Source organism: Oncorhynchus masou, chromosome 5 (genome assembly GCF_036934945.1).
Source record: "Oncorhynchus masou masou isolate Uvic2021 chromosome 5, UVic_Omas_1.1, whole genome shotgun sequence".
Taxonomy (NCBI): Eukaryota; Metazoa; Chordata; class Actinopteri; order Salmoniformes; family Salmonidae; genus Oncorhynchus; species Oncorhynchus masou.
The window spans coordinates 53589567-53606354 of NC_088216.1; the positions used below are offsets into that span (position 1 = coordinate 53589567).

Here is a 16788-nt window from a genome sequence, read left to right on the forward strand (position 1 = left end):
AGAGGGGATATGTCAAAGTTTCATAACTGGGTGGAAATGGCAGCCATCTTGGGCAGCGAGAAATCCAAAACCAGTGTAATTGGAATGAAGGGCAGTAGAGGCATTTCCTCCTTTGACTTATGCAGGAAAATAAAAGGCATGGGATGGATCAGAAATTGTGTAATGGAATTATAGTAAACAGGTTTTATATAAACATTGCTTTATAAATATCCTGTAAAATATATGTAAACAGAACATAAATGTCTCATGTTGTTTTCTTGGAAAGCTGAATGCTATTGTATGATACAATATCAGTACTTGTTGCATTTACATCATATCTAAATCCTATCAACTGATTTCAGCTAGTGTATGGCTGTGGATTGACAACATTGTTTGAATAGAATGTTGGCATATTGGCGGTTAATTTGAAAACCATTTATGGATTATTTCCTCTAAAACTGGCCGGCTATCTAGTTTACATGCATACAGTGACGATAAATTACTACAGCACTGGCAAATCATGGCTGATCTTTGGACCATCATAAGAATGTTTATGTCCATTCTAGTGTTCTAATTATGTGTATGACCTTCATGTGTGGTTACTGTTACCAGAATGGAGTAGCCTGTCCCAAGAAGGAGGCTGTGAATGGAAAGAGGACCAAGCGGCACATGGAGGAGGGCTCCGAGCGCAAGGACAAAGCCAAGAAGCCGCGCAAGAAGAAGCCCAAGTTGAACAAGGAGAGGAGTCAGGAGGCCAAGGGGACCTCTTCACTCACCGCCACCCACTCTGACCTCTCCCTGTCGGACTCGGATGAAGACTTCACCCTGTGCGCTGCACCGTGGTGCCGAGAGCCAGAGGGGAAACAGGTTAGCATTACACCCCCCTCCACTGCGTAATGTTGTGGGTCATTTCAATGTGCTTTCCCTCCCCTTGTGTCAAATTGTTTTAGAGATCAACTAACAGACTTATTGTAGTATATTCAAAATAGTATGTAGTATGATTTGTATAAAGTGAGTATACAGCAACAATACAGAATCTGACCAGTGTCTCTTTCCCACTCTCGTTTTATCAGGTGAATTGGGTCCAGTGTGACGGAAGCTGCCAGCAGTGGTTCCATCAGGTCTGCGTGGGAGTATCTGCAGAGCAGGCTGAAAAAGAGGACTACATCTGTATCAGCTGCACACAGCCAGACCATATCAGGGAGTGAGGACCAAAAGGAATGGTTTTGAAGTATCATGAGTTTTTAGTATAAGTCACAGCTCTGGGTGCATAACCACCCAGTGAACCTCCTTTCTTCGCTGTGCTCTGGTCCCACTGCCTCCTCATTGATCTTCCTGATCCCAGCCCAGTCTGCTTTTCAGAGTTATTGAGGCTCTTCCATCACCGTTTTGTTATAGTGGCTGGCTTTACAGCCAATCAATTTCATCCTTCCAATCAATGACATGATGCAGATTGTACTGCATGAGGTTCCAACTGTCTTCGAAGGAGAATAAAGTGGAGGAAACAAGACTTTTTCAATTGACTGACTTGCATGTGTAACAAGACAACAGGGATTTTTCAACCAAAATAAGTCAATTGGATAACATTTTTGGAACCCAGTTTTTGTACATGCATCTGAAATGTGAACCATTTTCTTCTCATGTAGAGCTAATATTATTTATCTGAGCAAATACTGAACTGCTAATTAATAGGAGTTCAGTTTTCTTCTGAGCTATGTTTGTGCTTAGAAATGGTTCTATACTAGAACCTATAGAATGCCCTCCTAGGCTGTAGGTTGAAAGTGGTGTTTTTAACTTGCAACCTAGCTAACATAAGGAACTGTGCGAATTAACTGCCACTGGTATCGTTTGACTTTTTTCCTCCTTTGGGTAAATATGAATCATATGTTGCAGTTTGCATAAGGAATAAAATGTTTTCTCACAAGTGTATGTTGTCCTTCATTTTTGGAAGCTATCCAAACTCTTAACTAGGCCTACTACTAGTAAGTAGGCATCTAATACCCGTCTCTCTCATGGACATGAATGATATTTAATTATAGAAAGCATAATGGGATTATAATGGTTGAGAATTAATAGAATAATCCATAGTGATGTAGAGGGCTAATCATGATTACTTTAAAGGAAATATTGGATATCTTTCAAAGATTTGAAATAAACCCTAATATCAGTTAACATTCAAATATATTAAAATATTTCAAAATGTATTGTTATTAAGCGCACGCTATGATGCTGGGCTATTTCGTTCCATATTTGTATCAAAATACTTTAATTCCCACTGTATTTTCTTTAACCACTGCAAGTGAAGACACGACATTCATTTCCCCAGTACTCGATTTTCCACCATTTTGTTTTCTCCTAGCGAATCCTAAAACCGTTTCACAAAACTGTTCCATATCGTTCTTTTTTACTTTGGTTTACCCCTCAGTCGTGCATCTATTTAAAGTAGGTGCAAGTATTCTTATTATTTTAGAGGGCAAATCAACAGGAATTAATCTGCATCTGTCGGTTTACATAAACATGCATTTATTCTGCCGCGCCACAAGGTGGCGTATGTTCTACAGACATTTAGTTATCCGACGGATATATATGTTTTTGAACTACCCCTTTAGCTAGCTAGCTTACCCTAGGCAATTGTTTTGTTTTCAAAAATATTATCGATACTTGCTTTATTATAGCTTGCTGGGTGCTTCATATTGTAAAGCTACTCACTCTCTCGTCATCATGGACGAGGAATATTACGAAAGGAATATTGGAGACTGGGATGGTCCGGATGGCAATGTAAGCATAATCTTTACAATGTAGCTGGTGAATGTACACTGTTAACCTTACAACAAAATGGTAGCGTTCAGGGAGCTAGCTCTACATTGTTGCTGACTGTTGATTCATTGCTTGACAGACAAATCGCAAATGTATATGGTGATCGCTACAATCTTAGGATGTTCCTTCCTTGGCTGAAGTGATGTGACTTCCATCTAGCAGGACGACTATGTTGAAGGGGAGAACGATGGGAAAGTTCAGGAGGACTGCCTACAGAAGTTCTCCAGCAGAGATTACATCATGGAGCCTGCTGTCTTCAACACCCTCAAAACGTAAACCCATTATTGAACGTGTTTGTGTCTAGTAGTGTATGAAGAGTCAAACCATTTCCTGAAGAGACTTCTGTTTCCACAGATATTTCCAGGCTGGTGGCTCCCCTGAACATGTCATCCAGCTCCTGTCTGAGAACTACTCTGCCGTGGCACAGACTGTCAACCTGCTGGCAGAGTGGCTCATCCAGATGGGTAAAGAACACTGGGCTGAGCTGCAAATGGCACTAATTCCCCTATGTAGTGGGCTGTTTGGGACCAAGGCCCGGACTCGTCCACAATCACTGCAAATTTGTTTTGGTTTCTCACACTGTTTGAGAGAGAGCCTAAATTACATGTTCCCCCCCCCCCCATCTTTCTGTGTACTTCAGGTGTAGAGCCTGCTCAGGTGCAGGAGCGGGTAGAGAATCACTTGAAAAGTCTCCTGATCAAGCACTTTGACCCCCAGAAGGCAGACTCCATTTTTACTGTAGAGGGAGAGGTGAGATCTCTGTCACCAGTGATAGACAAACTACTAATGCTTTGGACGTGAACGATAGCTGAAAAGTGATCTCATGATTTCCTGCTGTTTTGTCCCACTCTTACTGTATTTTTTCACTCTTACTGTTGTTTCCCTCAGAGTATAGTCATAACCCTATAGTATACAGAGTAACCCTGTCCTTCTGTGTTTGTTCAGACTCCTGCCTGGCTGGAACAGATGATTGCCCACACCACCTGGAGAGACCTTTTCTACAAGCTGGCCGAGGCCCACCCTGACTGTCTGATGCTCAACTTCACTGTCAAAGTACTGATGATCACCCAGCAGTTAATAACTGATGTAATTATGGGTCAAACAGTGCCATGTTCCTCCTCCTTGCTGACTGTGTGCGCGTGTCCTCAGCTCATCTCAGATGCGGGCTACCAGGGGGAGATCACGAGTGTGTCGACAGCGTGCCAGCAGCTGGAGGTGTTTTCCAGGGTCCTAAGGACCTCTCTGGCCACGCTGCTGGATGGAGGAGAGGACAACCTAGAGAAGAACCTGCCAGAATTCGCTGTGAGTCTCACCCAGCCACATGCAGATTCTGGGCCTGTAGAGAAGGAGTGCTGATCTACGATCAGGTCCCCCTGTCCATATAATTATATTCATTAGGTTGTACAAAGGCAATACTGATTATAGATCAGCACTCCTACACCTCGCTTTATGAATACCGGCACGGGTGTTCCCAAGAAAAGATCTAGGCCTATCTATCATTCTCACTAAGAACAAATCCTTGGTTTGATGGTTTTGAAAATGTGATGTATTTGAGGTTTTGATTCGAAAATGATACTACAATCAATATTGCTCTAAGTAATATGAAATTGCATGGACGTGGGTAACACCACATGATGTTACAGGCTACCTGTCTTTTGGCATGAGTGTCTGTTGGTTTGGAGCTGAACTGTTCTCTCCTCCTTTTCTGCATTCCACAGAAGATGGTGTGTCACGGGGAGCACACATACCTGTTTGCCCAGGCCATGATGTCCATCATGTCTCAGGAGGAGCAGGGTGGATCGGCCATGCGCAGAATCGGCCAGGAAGTACAGAAGTCTGCACATCAGCGGTATCCTGTCCTCTACATTATTTTGCCAACATTCACTTATGCTCTTGGCTCTTATAGACAGCAATTGCCATTGACAAATGTCATCTATCTTGGCAGAATTCCATACTAATTAGAGGAAATGTATATTATTTAATTGAATTGATTTCTACGTTTTGTCAAATTATTTTATTATTATTTGTAAAATCCAGTGTTACAATAAACATTGAGTGAGCAGCTTTGTGGAACAGACAGAAATTATGGTCTCACCTATCACACAGTGAATGGGATTTTATTACAGGCTATATGTTCCTCCGGGAACAAAGTAGTTGAAGTACGTAAGTTAATTTGAGTGTTTTACTGTTCCTTGTGATGTTTTAATGTCAGGGGCCATGATGCCAGTCAGATTACTCTGGCATTGGGCACAGCAGCAGCCTACCCTCGAGCCTGCCAGGCCCTGGGCGCAATGCTGTCCAAAGGGGCACTCAACCCTGCCGACATCACTGTGCTCTTCAAGATGTTCAGCAGCATGGACCCACCTCCCGTAGAGCTGGTTAGTGTGGAGCATCCAGACAATTTATAACCTCTAACCTAGGTTCACCCCAAATCTCCACCCCGGCACAGCCAGAAGAGGACTGGCCTTTCGAGGGAGTTTTTCCTAGCCCCCGTGCTTCTACACCTGCATTGCTTGCTGTTTGGGGTTTTAGGCTGGGTTTCTGTACAGCACTTTGAGATATCAGCTGATGTACCTTCGTACTATATAGTGCAATACTTTTAAAGTTTTTAAATGTATTTTTTTCTTTTCTCCCCAATTTCGTGGTATCCAATTGTTAGTAGTTACTGTCTTGTCTCATCGCTACAACTCCCGTACGGGCTCGGGAGACATGCGTCCTCCGAAACACAACCCAACCAAGCCGCACTGCTTCTTAACACAGCGCGCCTCCAACCCGGAAGCTGCACCAATGTGCCGGAGGAAACACCGTACACCTAGCGTCCTGGTCAGCGTGCACTGCACCCGGCCGCCACAGGAGTCGCTAGTGCGTGATGAGACAAGGATATCCCTACCCGGATGACGCTAGGCCAATTGTGCGTCACACCATGGACCTCCCGGTCGCGGCCGGCTGCGACAGAGCCTGGGCTCAAACCCAGGGTCTCTGGTGTCACAGCTAGCACTGCGATGCAGTGCCTTAGACCACTGCGCCACCCAGGAGGCCCTAGTGCAGTACTTTTGATCAAAAGTGGTGCACTACATATGGAATAAGGTGCTATTCTCCAAGTTCGATGGAGGAATATTTTCAACGGCCTTGCATGTTGGATGTGATGACAAACAATATGAGTTAGCAAGATGGCACCATTTAGATCTGGAACCAGGCTAGCCTTAACAGAATGCTAAACCTGAGAATTACTTGTCTTTCAGCTGTTAATGTTGTCTTCTGAGATAGTGGGTGAAGTATTTCTGTTGTCGCTTCAGATCCGAGTGCCTGCGTTCCTCGACCTGTTCATGCAGTCGCTGTTCAAGCCGGGCTCAAAGATCAACCAGGACCATAAACACAAATACATTCACATCCTGGCCTATGCTGCCAGTGTGGTTGAAACATGGAAAAAGGTACCAGAAACAAAAACATCCTTGACATAAATCCCTCATACTAGGAAGTCTATCAGATTTTCTCTCGTTGCTCATACATATGTGCAAAATTTTAAATGTTTTTGTTTTTTCCCGGTATGTGAGAATATTTTATTCAATGATGCATGTTTTTGTGTGGGGTTTTTTTCAAGTAAAAACATCCAGATAACAGTGTCTCTCTTCTCGTCCATCCACAGAACAAGCGAGTGAACATCAACAAGGACGAGCTTAAATCCACCTCCAAGGCCATTGAGACGGTCCATAACCTATGTTGCAATGAGAATAAAGGAGCCACAGAACTGGTGGCTGAGCTCAGCACCCTGTACCAGTGCATCCGGTGAGCCCAGCAGCCAACCTAATGAACCCATTGGTCTCCTGTATGTAGCTAACAGGATTCCAAGAATGTAATTGATTACCACTGTTAATTGAGACTTCCTTTGGGTGACCATCGTCGCTTTGTCCATTTCCAGGTTCCCAGTTGTTGCCATGGGGGTACTGAAGTGGGTTGATTGGACGGTCTCTGAGCCCCGCTACTTCCAGCTCCAGACAGACCACACCCCTGTCCACCTGGCACTTCTGGACGAGGTAGGTGTTTGTGCTTGTACTCTGATTGAGGGAGAATGTTTTTGTTGTGGTATTATGGTAGACTCACTACATATAATAGATGAGTCCCTAATGGCAAACTATTACCTATATAGTGCACTACTATTGCCATATGTGTCTGGTCAGAAGTAGTGCACTACAGTGCCTTGCGAAAGTATTCGGCCCCCTTGAACTTTGCGACCTTTTGCCACATTTCAGGCTTCAAACATAAAGATATAAAACTGTATTTTTTTGTGAAGAATCAACAACAAGTGGGACACAATCATGAAGTGGAACGACATTTATTGGATATTTCAAACTTTTTTAACAAATCAAAAACTGAGAAATTGGGCGTGCAAAATTATTCAGCCCCTTTACTTTCAGTGCAGCAAACTCTCTCCAGAAGTTCAGTGAGGATCCAATGTTGACCTAAATGACTAATGATGATAAATACAATCCACCTGTGTGTAATCAAGTCTCCGTATAAATGCACCTGTGCTGTGATAGTCTCAGAGGTCCGTTAAAAGCACAGAGAGCATCATGAAGAACAAGGAACACACCAGGCAGGTCCGAGATACTGTTGTGAAGAAGTTTAAAGCCGGATTTGGATACAAAAATATTTCCCAAGCTTTAAACATCCCAAGGAGCACTGTGCAAGCGATAATATTGAAATGGAAGGAGTATCAGACCACTGCAAATCTACCAAGACCTGGCCGTCCCTCTAAACTTTCAGCTCATACAAGGAGAAGACTGATCAGAGATGCAGCCAAGAGGCCCATGATCACTCTGGATGAACTGCAGAGATCTACAGCTGAGGTGGGAGACTCTGTCCATAGGACAACAATCAGTCGTATATTGCACAAATCTGGCCTTTATGGAAGAGTGGCAAGAAGAAAGCCATTTCTTAAAGATATCCATAAAAAAGTGTTGTTTAAAGTTTGCCACAAGCCACCTGGGAGACACATCAAACATGTGGAAGAAGGTGCTCTGGTCAGATGAAACCAAAATTGAACTTTTTGGCAACAATGCAAAACGTTATGTTTGGCGTAAAAGCAACACAGCTCATCACCCTGAACACACCATACCCACTGTCAAACATGGTGGTGGCAGCATCATGATTTGGGCCTGCTTTTCTTCAGCAGGGACAGGGAAGATGGTTAAAATTGATGGGAAGATGGATGGAGCCAAATACAGGACCATTCTGGAAGAAAACCTGATGGAGTCTGCAAAAGACCTGAGACTGGGACGGAGATTTGTCTTCCAACAAGACAATGATCCAAAACATAAAGCAAAATCTACAATGGAATGGTTCAAAAATAAACATATCCAGGTGTTAGAATGGCCAAGTCAAAGTCCAGACCTGAATCCAATCGAGAATCTGTGGAAAGAACTGAAAACTGCTGTTCACAAATGCTCTCCATCCAACCTCACTGAGCTCGAGCTGTTTTGCAAGGAGGAATGGGAAAAAATTCAGTCTCTCGATGTGCAAAACTGATAGAGACATACCCCAAGCGACTTACAGCTGTAATCGCAGCAAAAGGTGGCGCTACAAAGTATTAACTTAAGGGGGCTGAATAATTTTGCACACCCAATTTTTCAGTTTTTGATTTGTTAAAAAAGTTTGAAATATCCAATAAATGTCGTTCCACTTCATGATTGTGTCCCACTTGTTGTTGATTCTTCACAAAAAAATACAGTTTTATATCTTTATGTTTGAAGCCTGAAATGTGGCAAAAGGTCGCAAAGTTCAAGGGGGCCGAATACTTTCGCAAAGCACTGTACATAGTGAATAGGGTGCCATTTGGGATGCAGACACAGATTGTGCCTTTAACTGTCATTCTTGGAATTATTTTGGTGTTTAAATACTAGGGCCAGGTTTTTAATCCAATCACCGCTTTTTAGCTATGCATCATTGAAAGGCAACGTTACTGCAGTCGCGGAGATTGCGTTCAAAGTAAACGCTGTAGATGTCGGCTCAATCGGAAATGACCTTTTAAACATCAACCGCACTACAACACGGATCTTCTGCGGTCCGGATTGAATCCTGGCCTTGGACTGATCCGCAATTCGGTGTTAAGGACAGAGAGTAATGAGAACATCATGTTTTTATTTCCCAGATCAGCACCTGTCACCAGCTTCTGCACCCACAGGTCCTCCATCTACTGATCAAGCTCTTTGAGACCGAACACTCGCAGCTCGACGTCATGGAGCAGGTGTGTGTGTTTTGCGTTTGTGCGTAGGCTTAATCTGGACCCATGCAGCTGTCCAATAGACTTTCAGCAGATGACTTAGCTGACTGTATGGGTGTTGTTGTCCCTGTCAGATGGAACTGAAGAAGACCCTGTTGGACCGTATGGTCCACCTGCTGAGTCGAGGCTACGTGCTGCCTGTGGTCGGATACATCCGCAAGTGCCTGGAGAAGCTCAACACAGACATCTCTCTCATCCGCTACTTTGTAACAGAGGTAAGGCACACTTTAAGCCAGAAACTACTGTCAAAGAGGTCACATTTTAAAGAGAAGTGAAACATTCTAAAGAAACTGTTGGTCTGTCGGTCCAACGTAGTTGCGCTTGAGGAAATGGTAGTGGAATTGAAAATGTTTATTTTTGCCCTATCAGGTGTTGGATGTGATTGCCCCTCCGTACACTTCAGACTTTGTCCAGCTGTTCCTGCCAATCCTGGAGAACGACAGCATCGCTGGCACAATACGCACAGAGGGAGAACACGATCCTGTGGCTGAGTTTATAGGTCAGTCATTATACATATTGATTATATGAATACATATTTTCATTTTGCCCAACTTGAAATATCTTTATGCTCTGTTTCAGCTCACTGCAAATCCAACTTCATCATGATGAACTGAGAATGACGCTGGTGGGTCCACCTTGGATGAGGATGTAGTGGGAATACCAGGGAGGGGCAGAAGGCGTGACCTCGGTTATGAGCCAATCATACCTTGACGTGTTCTGCTGTGGACTGGTGGATGAGGAATAGAACAATTTTGAGGCAGACCAATTTCATAAAGACTGACCTACGATTTTGCGTTCTCCTCAAATGTGGCGTAAACACATGACTTTGAGAATTAAAAGGATGTTGTAGTGTATCATTGCTTATCACAGTTATTAAGGGTCTGGAGGTTTGAGGATAACTTGTTTTACAGTGCAGCTCCATCATTGGTTTCACTGTAGTTTCCATTGGTATGTGCCAAGGTTTCAAAATCCATTTTTTTGTTGCATTGTCTTTTGATTTTTATAAATGTTAATTGAAAAGTTCCCCTTTTCAATTTGACAAGAATCTTGACGTCTTGGTTTTATTTGTTTTTTTTCACCTAGCAACAGTTAATTGTACAGTGGTAAGTGTAGATCACCGGTATTTATACGACAAGACAATGAGTTACAATCATCCACCATGCTGCATCATTTCCTTTGAGGTGGTTCAAGTTAATGTATAAAAACAAGTTTCATCTGGCCTGGATTCAAACACACCACAATTTCTGACATTAGCAGAGATCGCATTAGCACGAAACGATTGTATTTGGATATTGATTTAATGCCAATTTAATTCATAAATTGAAGTTGTATTTTCATGATTTATAAGTGAGTCACAACCACCATTTGACCCCCATAAGGGATTTCAACTGTATTCTTAAGGATAGCTTTTCCACTCCCTAATAAATCTTGCTCTTGTGACTGACTGGGTTTGAACCAGGTCTCCTGCAAGGTTACTCATTAAATGTGTGGTTCATCGAACCAAGTCGCATTACACCCCCTTTGACCTCAGAACCAATAACTGACTGGGTTTAATCAGGCCTGCTGCACAACAATGGCAAACAAGCAGAAGGATCTTCAGAATGCATGTGATGAGCAACCTTGCCTGAGACGTCAGTTTAACTGGAGTTCTAACTCAGGTCTCTGTGTGCCAGACAATGCAAATGTTGAGGTCTCCGACCATTAGATGGTCAAAGTCACATGACCAATGGCTAAACCCAGTCAGTCACATGTTACCTTTGCCGGAGATTTGAACCTAACTTCATTGGGTCTCAAGCAAGGTTCTTAACAAAAATCACGCTCTTTTGGCGAGTAACCTTGCTGGAGCTTGACTTGTTTTGCAGGTGGTTAGTCTAAAGTGTCGCCCCTTGCACATTTAAAGCTATATCAGCGTGAAGTAACTCGCTAAGCAGGCAACGTGATGTCCTTTACAATGGTGCCACGGGATTTCTCTAGTTGCACTGGTTTAACCACTGGGGTCGCATGTAGCAGATGTGGATCTGTGACTCAGCCTAAATTGTCACCCCTTTATCAATTGAAAAATGCCACTTTCAATAGCATGGTGTGTTACAATACTTCAGGAGGGTGGTCACATGTTTGAAACAGATGTCCTGAGTTAGTCTCTGTATAAGCTGATTGTCCTTTAAAAATTGTCCCTATAGGCTTTATCTAAGTGGGCTAACAGTGTCGTGACATGCAGGAGACCTGGTTCAAACCCAGTCAGTTGCAAGATTAAATGGGGAGTTGAAAGCCTAGCCAACTACTCTTATGGAGGCCAAATTGCAGTTGACACTCCCTTCTGATGCAACCTGTGATCAGAGGGAACCAGAACGCACAGCCACGGTCGAGATTCTTAGGTTTTAGGAATGTGGTCAATAGCCTGAACGGTTCAAATTCTTAAAATACAAGCGCCATACCACAGTTTCAGAAACCGCTAGAAGCGTCTGATTTTGTTCCAGGCTGAATCTTAATGAATGCAATAGCTTCCATATTGAAACTCATTTAATTACATTTTTAAAAAACAATAAGACCCAGATTAAATACAAGTTAAAAGTTTAAGTCAATGATTCAACTTGCACATTCAAACAAATGTAAATAAACTCTGTCAGCACTGAAATCACACGAGTCAGTGCCTTGATACAATCTTTGAGTTAATTATCATGAACAAAAGACATATGGCATCAGAATTGATGAAGGCTACCCCTGCAAACATTGACAGCAATTTGTTTGCTTACTGGCATTGATCTTTGGCTAATTGTGCACATCTGCAGTCACACTTGTTCCCAAGGCAAAGCACTAATGTTTTGTTGCCACAAAAAAAAAAAAAAAATGTATTCCCTTTCCCTGATTTTACAGTGTTAAAATGTCAATGTAGCCTGAGATTGTCATAGAAAACTGTAGATATGCATAGAATAGACAGCATTGTGTTTAAAATAAACTGGTTGGCTCCACTGCCGGTTGTCTACACGTAGGTCTTGGGAACGATGGGATCTCCATACATGCAGTCTTCCTCCAGGGCCAGGTTGTACTGACTGCCACTTCCTCCCTTGTAGGCACTGGTCACGATCCTCAACCAGCCCTTCTCTCCCTGGCAAGAAAATAGAAACTTCCTCAATCTGGAGTGTCAGCTAGATAAATATGCTTGATGGTACATGAGCAACAGAAAAGTCAATTTAATTACAGGACAAGCTATAGGCTAGGTTTTTTGCCGATCTTGAGCTCAATGCAATTCTGTAGCAGAACAGGATTCTCTGCTGCAGTTTCCATAGGAGATCACTACAGACTGATATAATATGGCATGCATGGTATTCATTTGATAAGCTTACCCAGGGCTCTCCCCAGGAGTTGCGGACGATCCAGAACTCCACACCATTCTCATCCAGGCCCCAGCCGGCAACAGACACAATGTGGTTGATGTAGGGCTCCTGTATATACTCAGAGTACAGGCCTCCTGTGTAGGCGTCCAACTTGTCCGTTGCCATGATCCCACAGCTACCAAGGACAAAAAAAAGGCGTTTGTATGTACGTTTTGAGGGGCAGGAAGGGAAAGAGAATACTTGGATAGTGTTACATGGCTGCAGTAAGCCAATGAACATTAAGCAGCAACTTCATACAGACAAGCAAAATGAATTGTTCCTTCACTAACTTCCTAAGTCATAGTGCTACTATGGGGTCACTTTGTTTCACGGCAGACATGTGAAAAAACTGACACTGTGGTAGGTGCCCGTTTGACGGACTTGGCTCTATTTCTCATGCAAAGCCATACACCGTCACGACAGGAGGAGCGCATAAGAGAAACAGTCACCAAGTTGACCAAGTCCAGTTCCTAACCTGATCGGTCCGCCAGCGTAGATCTCAGCCATCATCTTCTCCCTCCCACTGACAGGGCCGAAGTCTGCGACCTTCCACAGGGTGTAGTTCTGGATGATGTTGCAGACCCCGAATGTGGTGCAGGTGCCACACTGGTTGAACAGTTTGCACGCTGCAAGACAAAATCGGAGAAATGCCAAATGAACCACAATCTTAAATTTTGTGATAAAGTCTAATGGGAATGACTGCTGAACCAAGTGAAGTGACTGTTCAGCTGGATCTTGAGGCCTTACTCTGATCAATGGCCTGGTAGTTGTTGCAGGTCTCGTCAGGGATGCCATGTTTGTTGGCATACTCCCACACCCCAGTGTGATCACCTCCATGACAGGAGCCAGCCTCACCACAGTCCACCACATTTTGAACTGACAGATAAGCAGATGGCCAGGCTCCCTTCCGCTTGATGTTTATGCGATCTGGGAAAAGGAGCACACAAACAACCAGTCTTAATTCAATACTTGTTCCAGAATCTGCTCATAAATGTTGAAGCCAAACTTAGTAAGGACAAGTCTAGGATTCTGAAGTCATTGTATTATGATAAAGGATTACTTGTATGAGCAGGAGGAAATTGCATTTTAAAAACAGATTTACCGGAAACCCAAATGACAGGAAACCATGAAGCTATAACTGCAGTCAGATGTTGCCACAAACTTCCCTGCCAGGCCAACCCCTGAATGGGTCAGGTGTCAAATGCCTGACAGGCAGTCATGTTTGAACAATTGCAATTCCACTTACATTATAAAATCTAGTTTAAATGACTTTAGATTGGTAAATCTCATCTTGAAGGGAAATTACCAAGCTTTGCAACCGTGTACCTATATAGAATCAAAGGTTTGCAGACATCCATAGCCAAATAGAATTTTACAGTCCGATCTTCATCCTGTCCATTTGTACCATGTAAACTGTATGCTTTGTTAATTTCTATGAGCTGTACAAATTAGATGACAGCAGAAAGGCGAGCTGGAGGTTAGGCTACCTGCCATGGCGCTGGTGCTTCCGTGTGCCCAGCAGGAGCCACAGTACTGGGGGATGTGCTGGTTGCGGGTAGTGCTGACATAGTTGGTGCCATTGATGTTCCTCCAGTCCCAGGCCTTGGGGAGCTCATTGAGTTCAAGGAACTCGTAGGGTCGGGGCATCGTCCTGATGAAAGACATGACAGGGTACAAGGTGCTCTAGATATCATTTTTTGGGGGGGGTAAATTGGTCGTTAGTCTTGTCCGTGCAGGAATTGCAGCGACGGGACTCGGGACAGGCGAATGTCGAGAGCCATGCATCCTCTGAAACACGACCCCGCCAAGCAGCACTGCTTGCTTAACCTGGAAGCCAGCCACACCAATGCATCAGAGGAAACACCATACAGCTGGCAACAGAAGTCAACGTGCATGTGCCCAGCCCATCACAAGGAGTCACTAGAGCACGATGGCTGGCCAAACCCTCTCCTAACACAGACGACGCACACTTGGCCAATTGTGCACCACCTCATGGATATCCCGGTCAGCTGCGACACAGCCTGGAATCGAACCCAGGGCTGTAGTGACCCCTCAAGCACTGATGCAGTGCCTTAAACCGCTGCGCTGCTCGGGAGGCCCACGATAGCGTTCTAAATGTAGAGCAGCTCAAACTCTGCAAGCATGAAGGACCTAAGCACTCATAAGGTCCCATGCAAAACCGGACCAGATTGAGCTTGGCAGAGCTGTGATTATCCAATAGCAAAATGGGATGACAGGTCAAAATCTGCCCATACTATAGTCATCTCCTTCTAACCACAGTCAAGTCAGAAACCTTGTCTCCGTCGGCTTTGATTGCTTTAAAACTTTAGATAATCAGTATATTACAGAAGGCGCATCATGGCTAAGTCTTAAAGCGGAGGAACTAGTCAACATTTGAACCATTAACCCGGTTATACTATGTAGAACAAACTCGCTCAGTGACTGACTAATATCAATGGCGTGCAGAAGATGCAGGCAAAGTACGCCTGAACAAATCAAGAACACAGAACAAAAAAACAAACAATTGAAACCACTAGAGGCAAAAAATAAGCGCCTGCTGGCCGCACTACTTCCCATATCAGATGGCTACGATTATATGAAATAAACAAAAAAAAAAAAGTACACCACACAACAAAACAAACGCGGCGAAGGAAAAAAACAATCTAAGTTACTACTACAATCATGTTGCAACAACTAGCTACCATTTATAGCTCAAGAACAATCACTAGACATATCAAATTTGGTGATGGAAGACATCACGGCTAAAGTTACCTGAATCCATTGTGCTTGTTCAGCTTGGGTCTATAGCATGGCTGCTTCTCGTTAAAATAGCGTCCAGCAAAGACACCCGACACCATAAACACGAATAACAACAGTGACCGAGCCATGTTGAAAAATATTTGTCATATGACTTCTTAGAAACTCGTTGGGATTTTTATACTGTTTCACCACGAGGGTCAACCTGAACAAGGCGTAAACGCGGCGCAGACTCGCAGAGTTTTGTGTCATAAGGATTATACTTCACTGCCATTGATTGCTGGTTTTACAGGCAGCACGAGGTGGTTTATAGATCAGTGCTAACTGCAGTTCGACCTACGTGAACAACCACGTCGCAAACGCCATCCCGTGATTAGTGACTCATTACAGTACATTACACACATAGGAACAGCTGAATTGATTTTGTTTTACAAACATTGCACCTTCTAATTCATTAACCAACCAAACACTGCCCTTAGCTTTAATCATAATCCTTTCAAAAAGTTACATTTTGGGTGGGGGGGTAATATTCCCGAATGGGCATAACATGGGCAGAACCTGCACTTGCAACATCCAGAAAATGATGCATTGGTATGCTACAATTTGAGGCTTGCCAAAATATGACATTTACATTTTACAGGCTTGCATGTTTCATTGCAAGTTTCATTCAATAGAGCTATTGATACAATGTTAACCATTTTACAGGCTTGTCTGCATCAATGTGGCCAGCGATCTAAGGCACTGCATCTCAGTGCTAGAGGTGTCACAACAGACCCTGGTCCGATTCCAGGCTGTATCACAACTGGCGCACAATTGGCCCAGCGTCGTCCGGGTTAGGGTTTGCAGGTGTAGGCCGTCATTGTAAATAAAGTAATCCTTCTCACCCCCCCCCCCCCTTAAATGATTTAGATGCACTATTGTAAAGTGGCTGTTCCACTGGATGTCATAAGTTGAATTCACCAATTTGTAAGTCGCTCTGGATAAGAGCGTCTGCCAAATGACTTAAATGTAAATGTAAGAATTGGTTCTTAACTGACTTGCCTAGTTAAATAAAGGTTAAATAAATAATAATAACCTGTGGCATTCAAATGTTGCTCCATGCAAATGATCCGTGGTGGAAAAAATACCCAATTGTCTTACTTCAGTAAAAGTCATGATACTTTAATAGAAAATTACTCAAGTAAAAGTAACCCAGTAAAAGACTACTAGAGTAAAAGTCTATAAGTATTTGGTTTTAAATATACTTAAGTATACTTAAATATACTTAAGTATAAATCATTTCAAATGCCTTACATAAAGTAAACCAGACTGCACCATTCTCTTGTTTTTTAGCCAAGGGCATACTCCAACACTCAGACATAATTTACAAACAAAGCATGTGTGTTTAGTGAGTCTGCCAGATCAGAGGCAATAGGGAAGACCAGGGATGTTCTCTTGATAAGTGTGTGAAGTGGACCAATTTCCTGTCCTGCTAAGCATTCTTCAAAATGTAATGAGTACTTTTGGGTGTCAGGGAAAATTTATGAAGTAAAAAGTTAATTAATATATTTAATGTAGTGAAGTAAAAGTTGTCAAAAATAT

The 16788-nt window shown here is 43.2% G+C and overlaps 3 protein-coding genes across 4 annotated transcripts in view; 2 read left to right on the plus strand and 1 right to left on the minus strand.

Annotated features, from left to right (window-relative positions):
* The window catches only part of LOC135539849 (lysine-specific demethylase 5B-B-like), a 33432-nt gene extending 31529 nt beyond the window's left edge, over positions 1–1903 (plus strand). Inside the window, exons 25-26 of the mRNA XM_064966026.1 lie at positions 592–846; positions 1053–1903. Coding sequence (XP_064822098.1) covers positions 592–846; positions 1053–1187 — 390 coding nt within the window. The 3' untranslated portion in view covers positions 1188–1903. The remainder of the gene's footprint in view (positions 1–591; positions 847–1052) is intronic.
* Positions 1904–2553: 650 nt separating this feature from the next.
* On the plus strand, positions 2554–10127 carry nelfcd (negative elongation factor complex member C/D). 2 transcript variants are annotated; one of them, XM_064966027.1, is made up of 15 exons: positions 2554–2757; positions 2956–3068; positions 3151–3260; positions 3437–3546; positions 3742–3849; positions 3946–4098; positions 4515–4645; positions 5009–5174; positions 6093–6227; positions 6443–6582; positions 6716–6830; positions 8945–9040; positions 9151–9291; positions 9446–9575; positions 9656–10127. In XM_064966027.1, the coding sequence occupies exons 1-15, from the start codon at positions 2701–2703 to the stop codon at positions 9688–9690; spliced, it is 1740 nt and encodes a 579-aa protein (XP_064822099.1). In that variant the 5' UTR covers positions 2554–2700; the 3' UTR covers positions 9691–10127. The 2 variants fall into 2 exon arrangements, with proteins under 2 accessions (XP_064822099.1, XP_064822100.1); XM_064966028.1 differs by having other exon boundaries at positions 2959–3068.
* A 1451-nt stretch (positions 10128–11578) lies between these two features.
* LOC135539851 (cathepsin Z-like) lies at positions 11579–15371 on the minus strand. Its single transcript, XM_064966029.1, has 6 exons — positions 15223–15371; positions 13938–14101; positions 13198–13377; positions 12926–13076; positions 12421–12586; positions 11579–12182 (listed from the first exon to the last, which is right to left on the minus strand). Exons 1-6 carry the CDS (start codon positions 15336–15338, stop codon positions 12057–12059), a joined length of 903 nt encoding a protein of 300 aa, XP_064822101.1. The 5' UTR covers positions 15339–15371; the 3' UTR covers positions 11579–12056.
* Between the last annotated feature and the right edge of the window lie 1417 nt (positions 15372–16788).

Coding starts and splice junctions, on each gene's coding strand:
- nelfcd (XM_064966027.1), top strand. CDS start 2,701: ATGGACGAGGAATATTACGAAAGGAATATTGGAGACTGGGATGGTCCG. Junction 4,646..5,008: donor CAGAAGTCTGCACATCAGCG/GTATCCTGTCCT, acceptor TTTTAATGTCAG/GGGCCATGATGCCAGTCAGA. Junction 9,292..9,445: donor TCCGCTACTTTGTAACAGAG/GTAAGGCACACT, acceptor TTGCCCTATCAG/GTGTTGGATGTGATTGCCCC.
- LOC135539851 (XM_064966029.1), bottom strand. CDS start 15,338: ATGGCTCGGTCACTGTTGTTATTCGTGTTTATGGTGTCGGGTGTCTTT. Junction 13,077..13,197: donor CTACCAGGCCATTGATCAGA/GTAAGGCCTCAA, acceptor TTTGTCTTGCAG/CGTGCAAACTGTTCAACCAG. Junction 12,587..12,925: donor TACGCTGGCGGACCGATCAG/GTTAGGAACTGG, acceptor TGTCCTTGGTAG/CTGTGGGATCATGGCAACGG.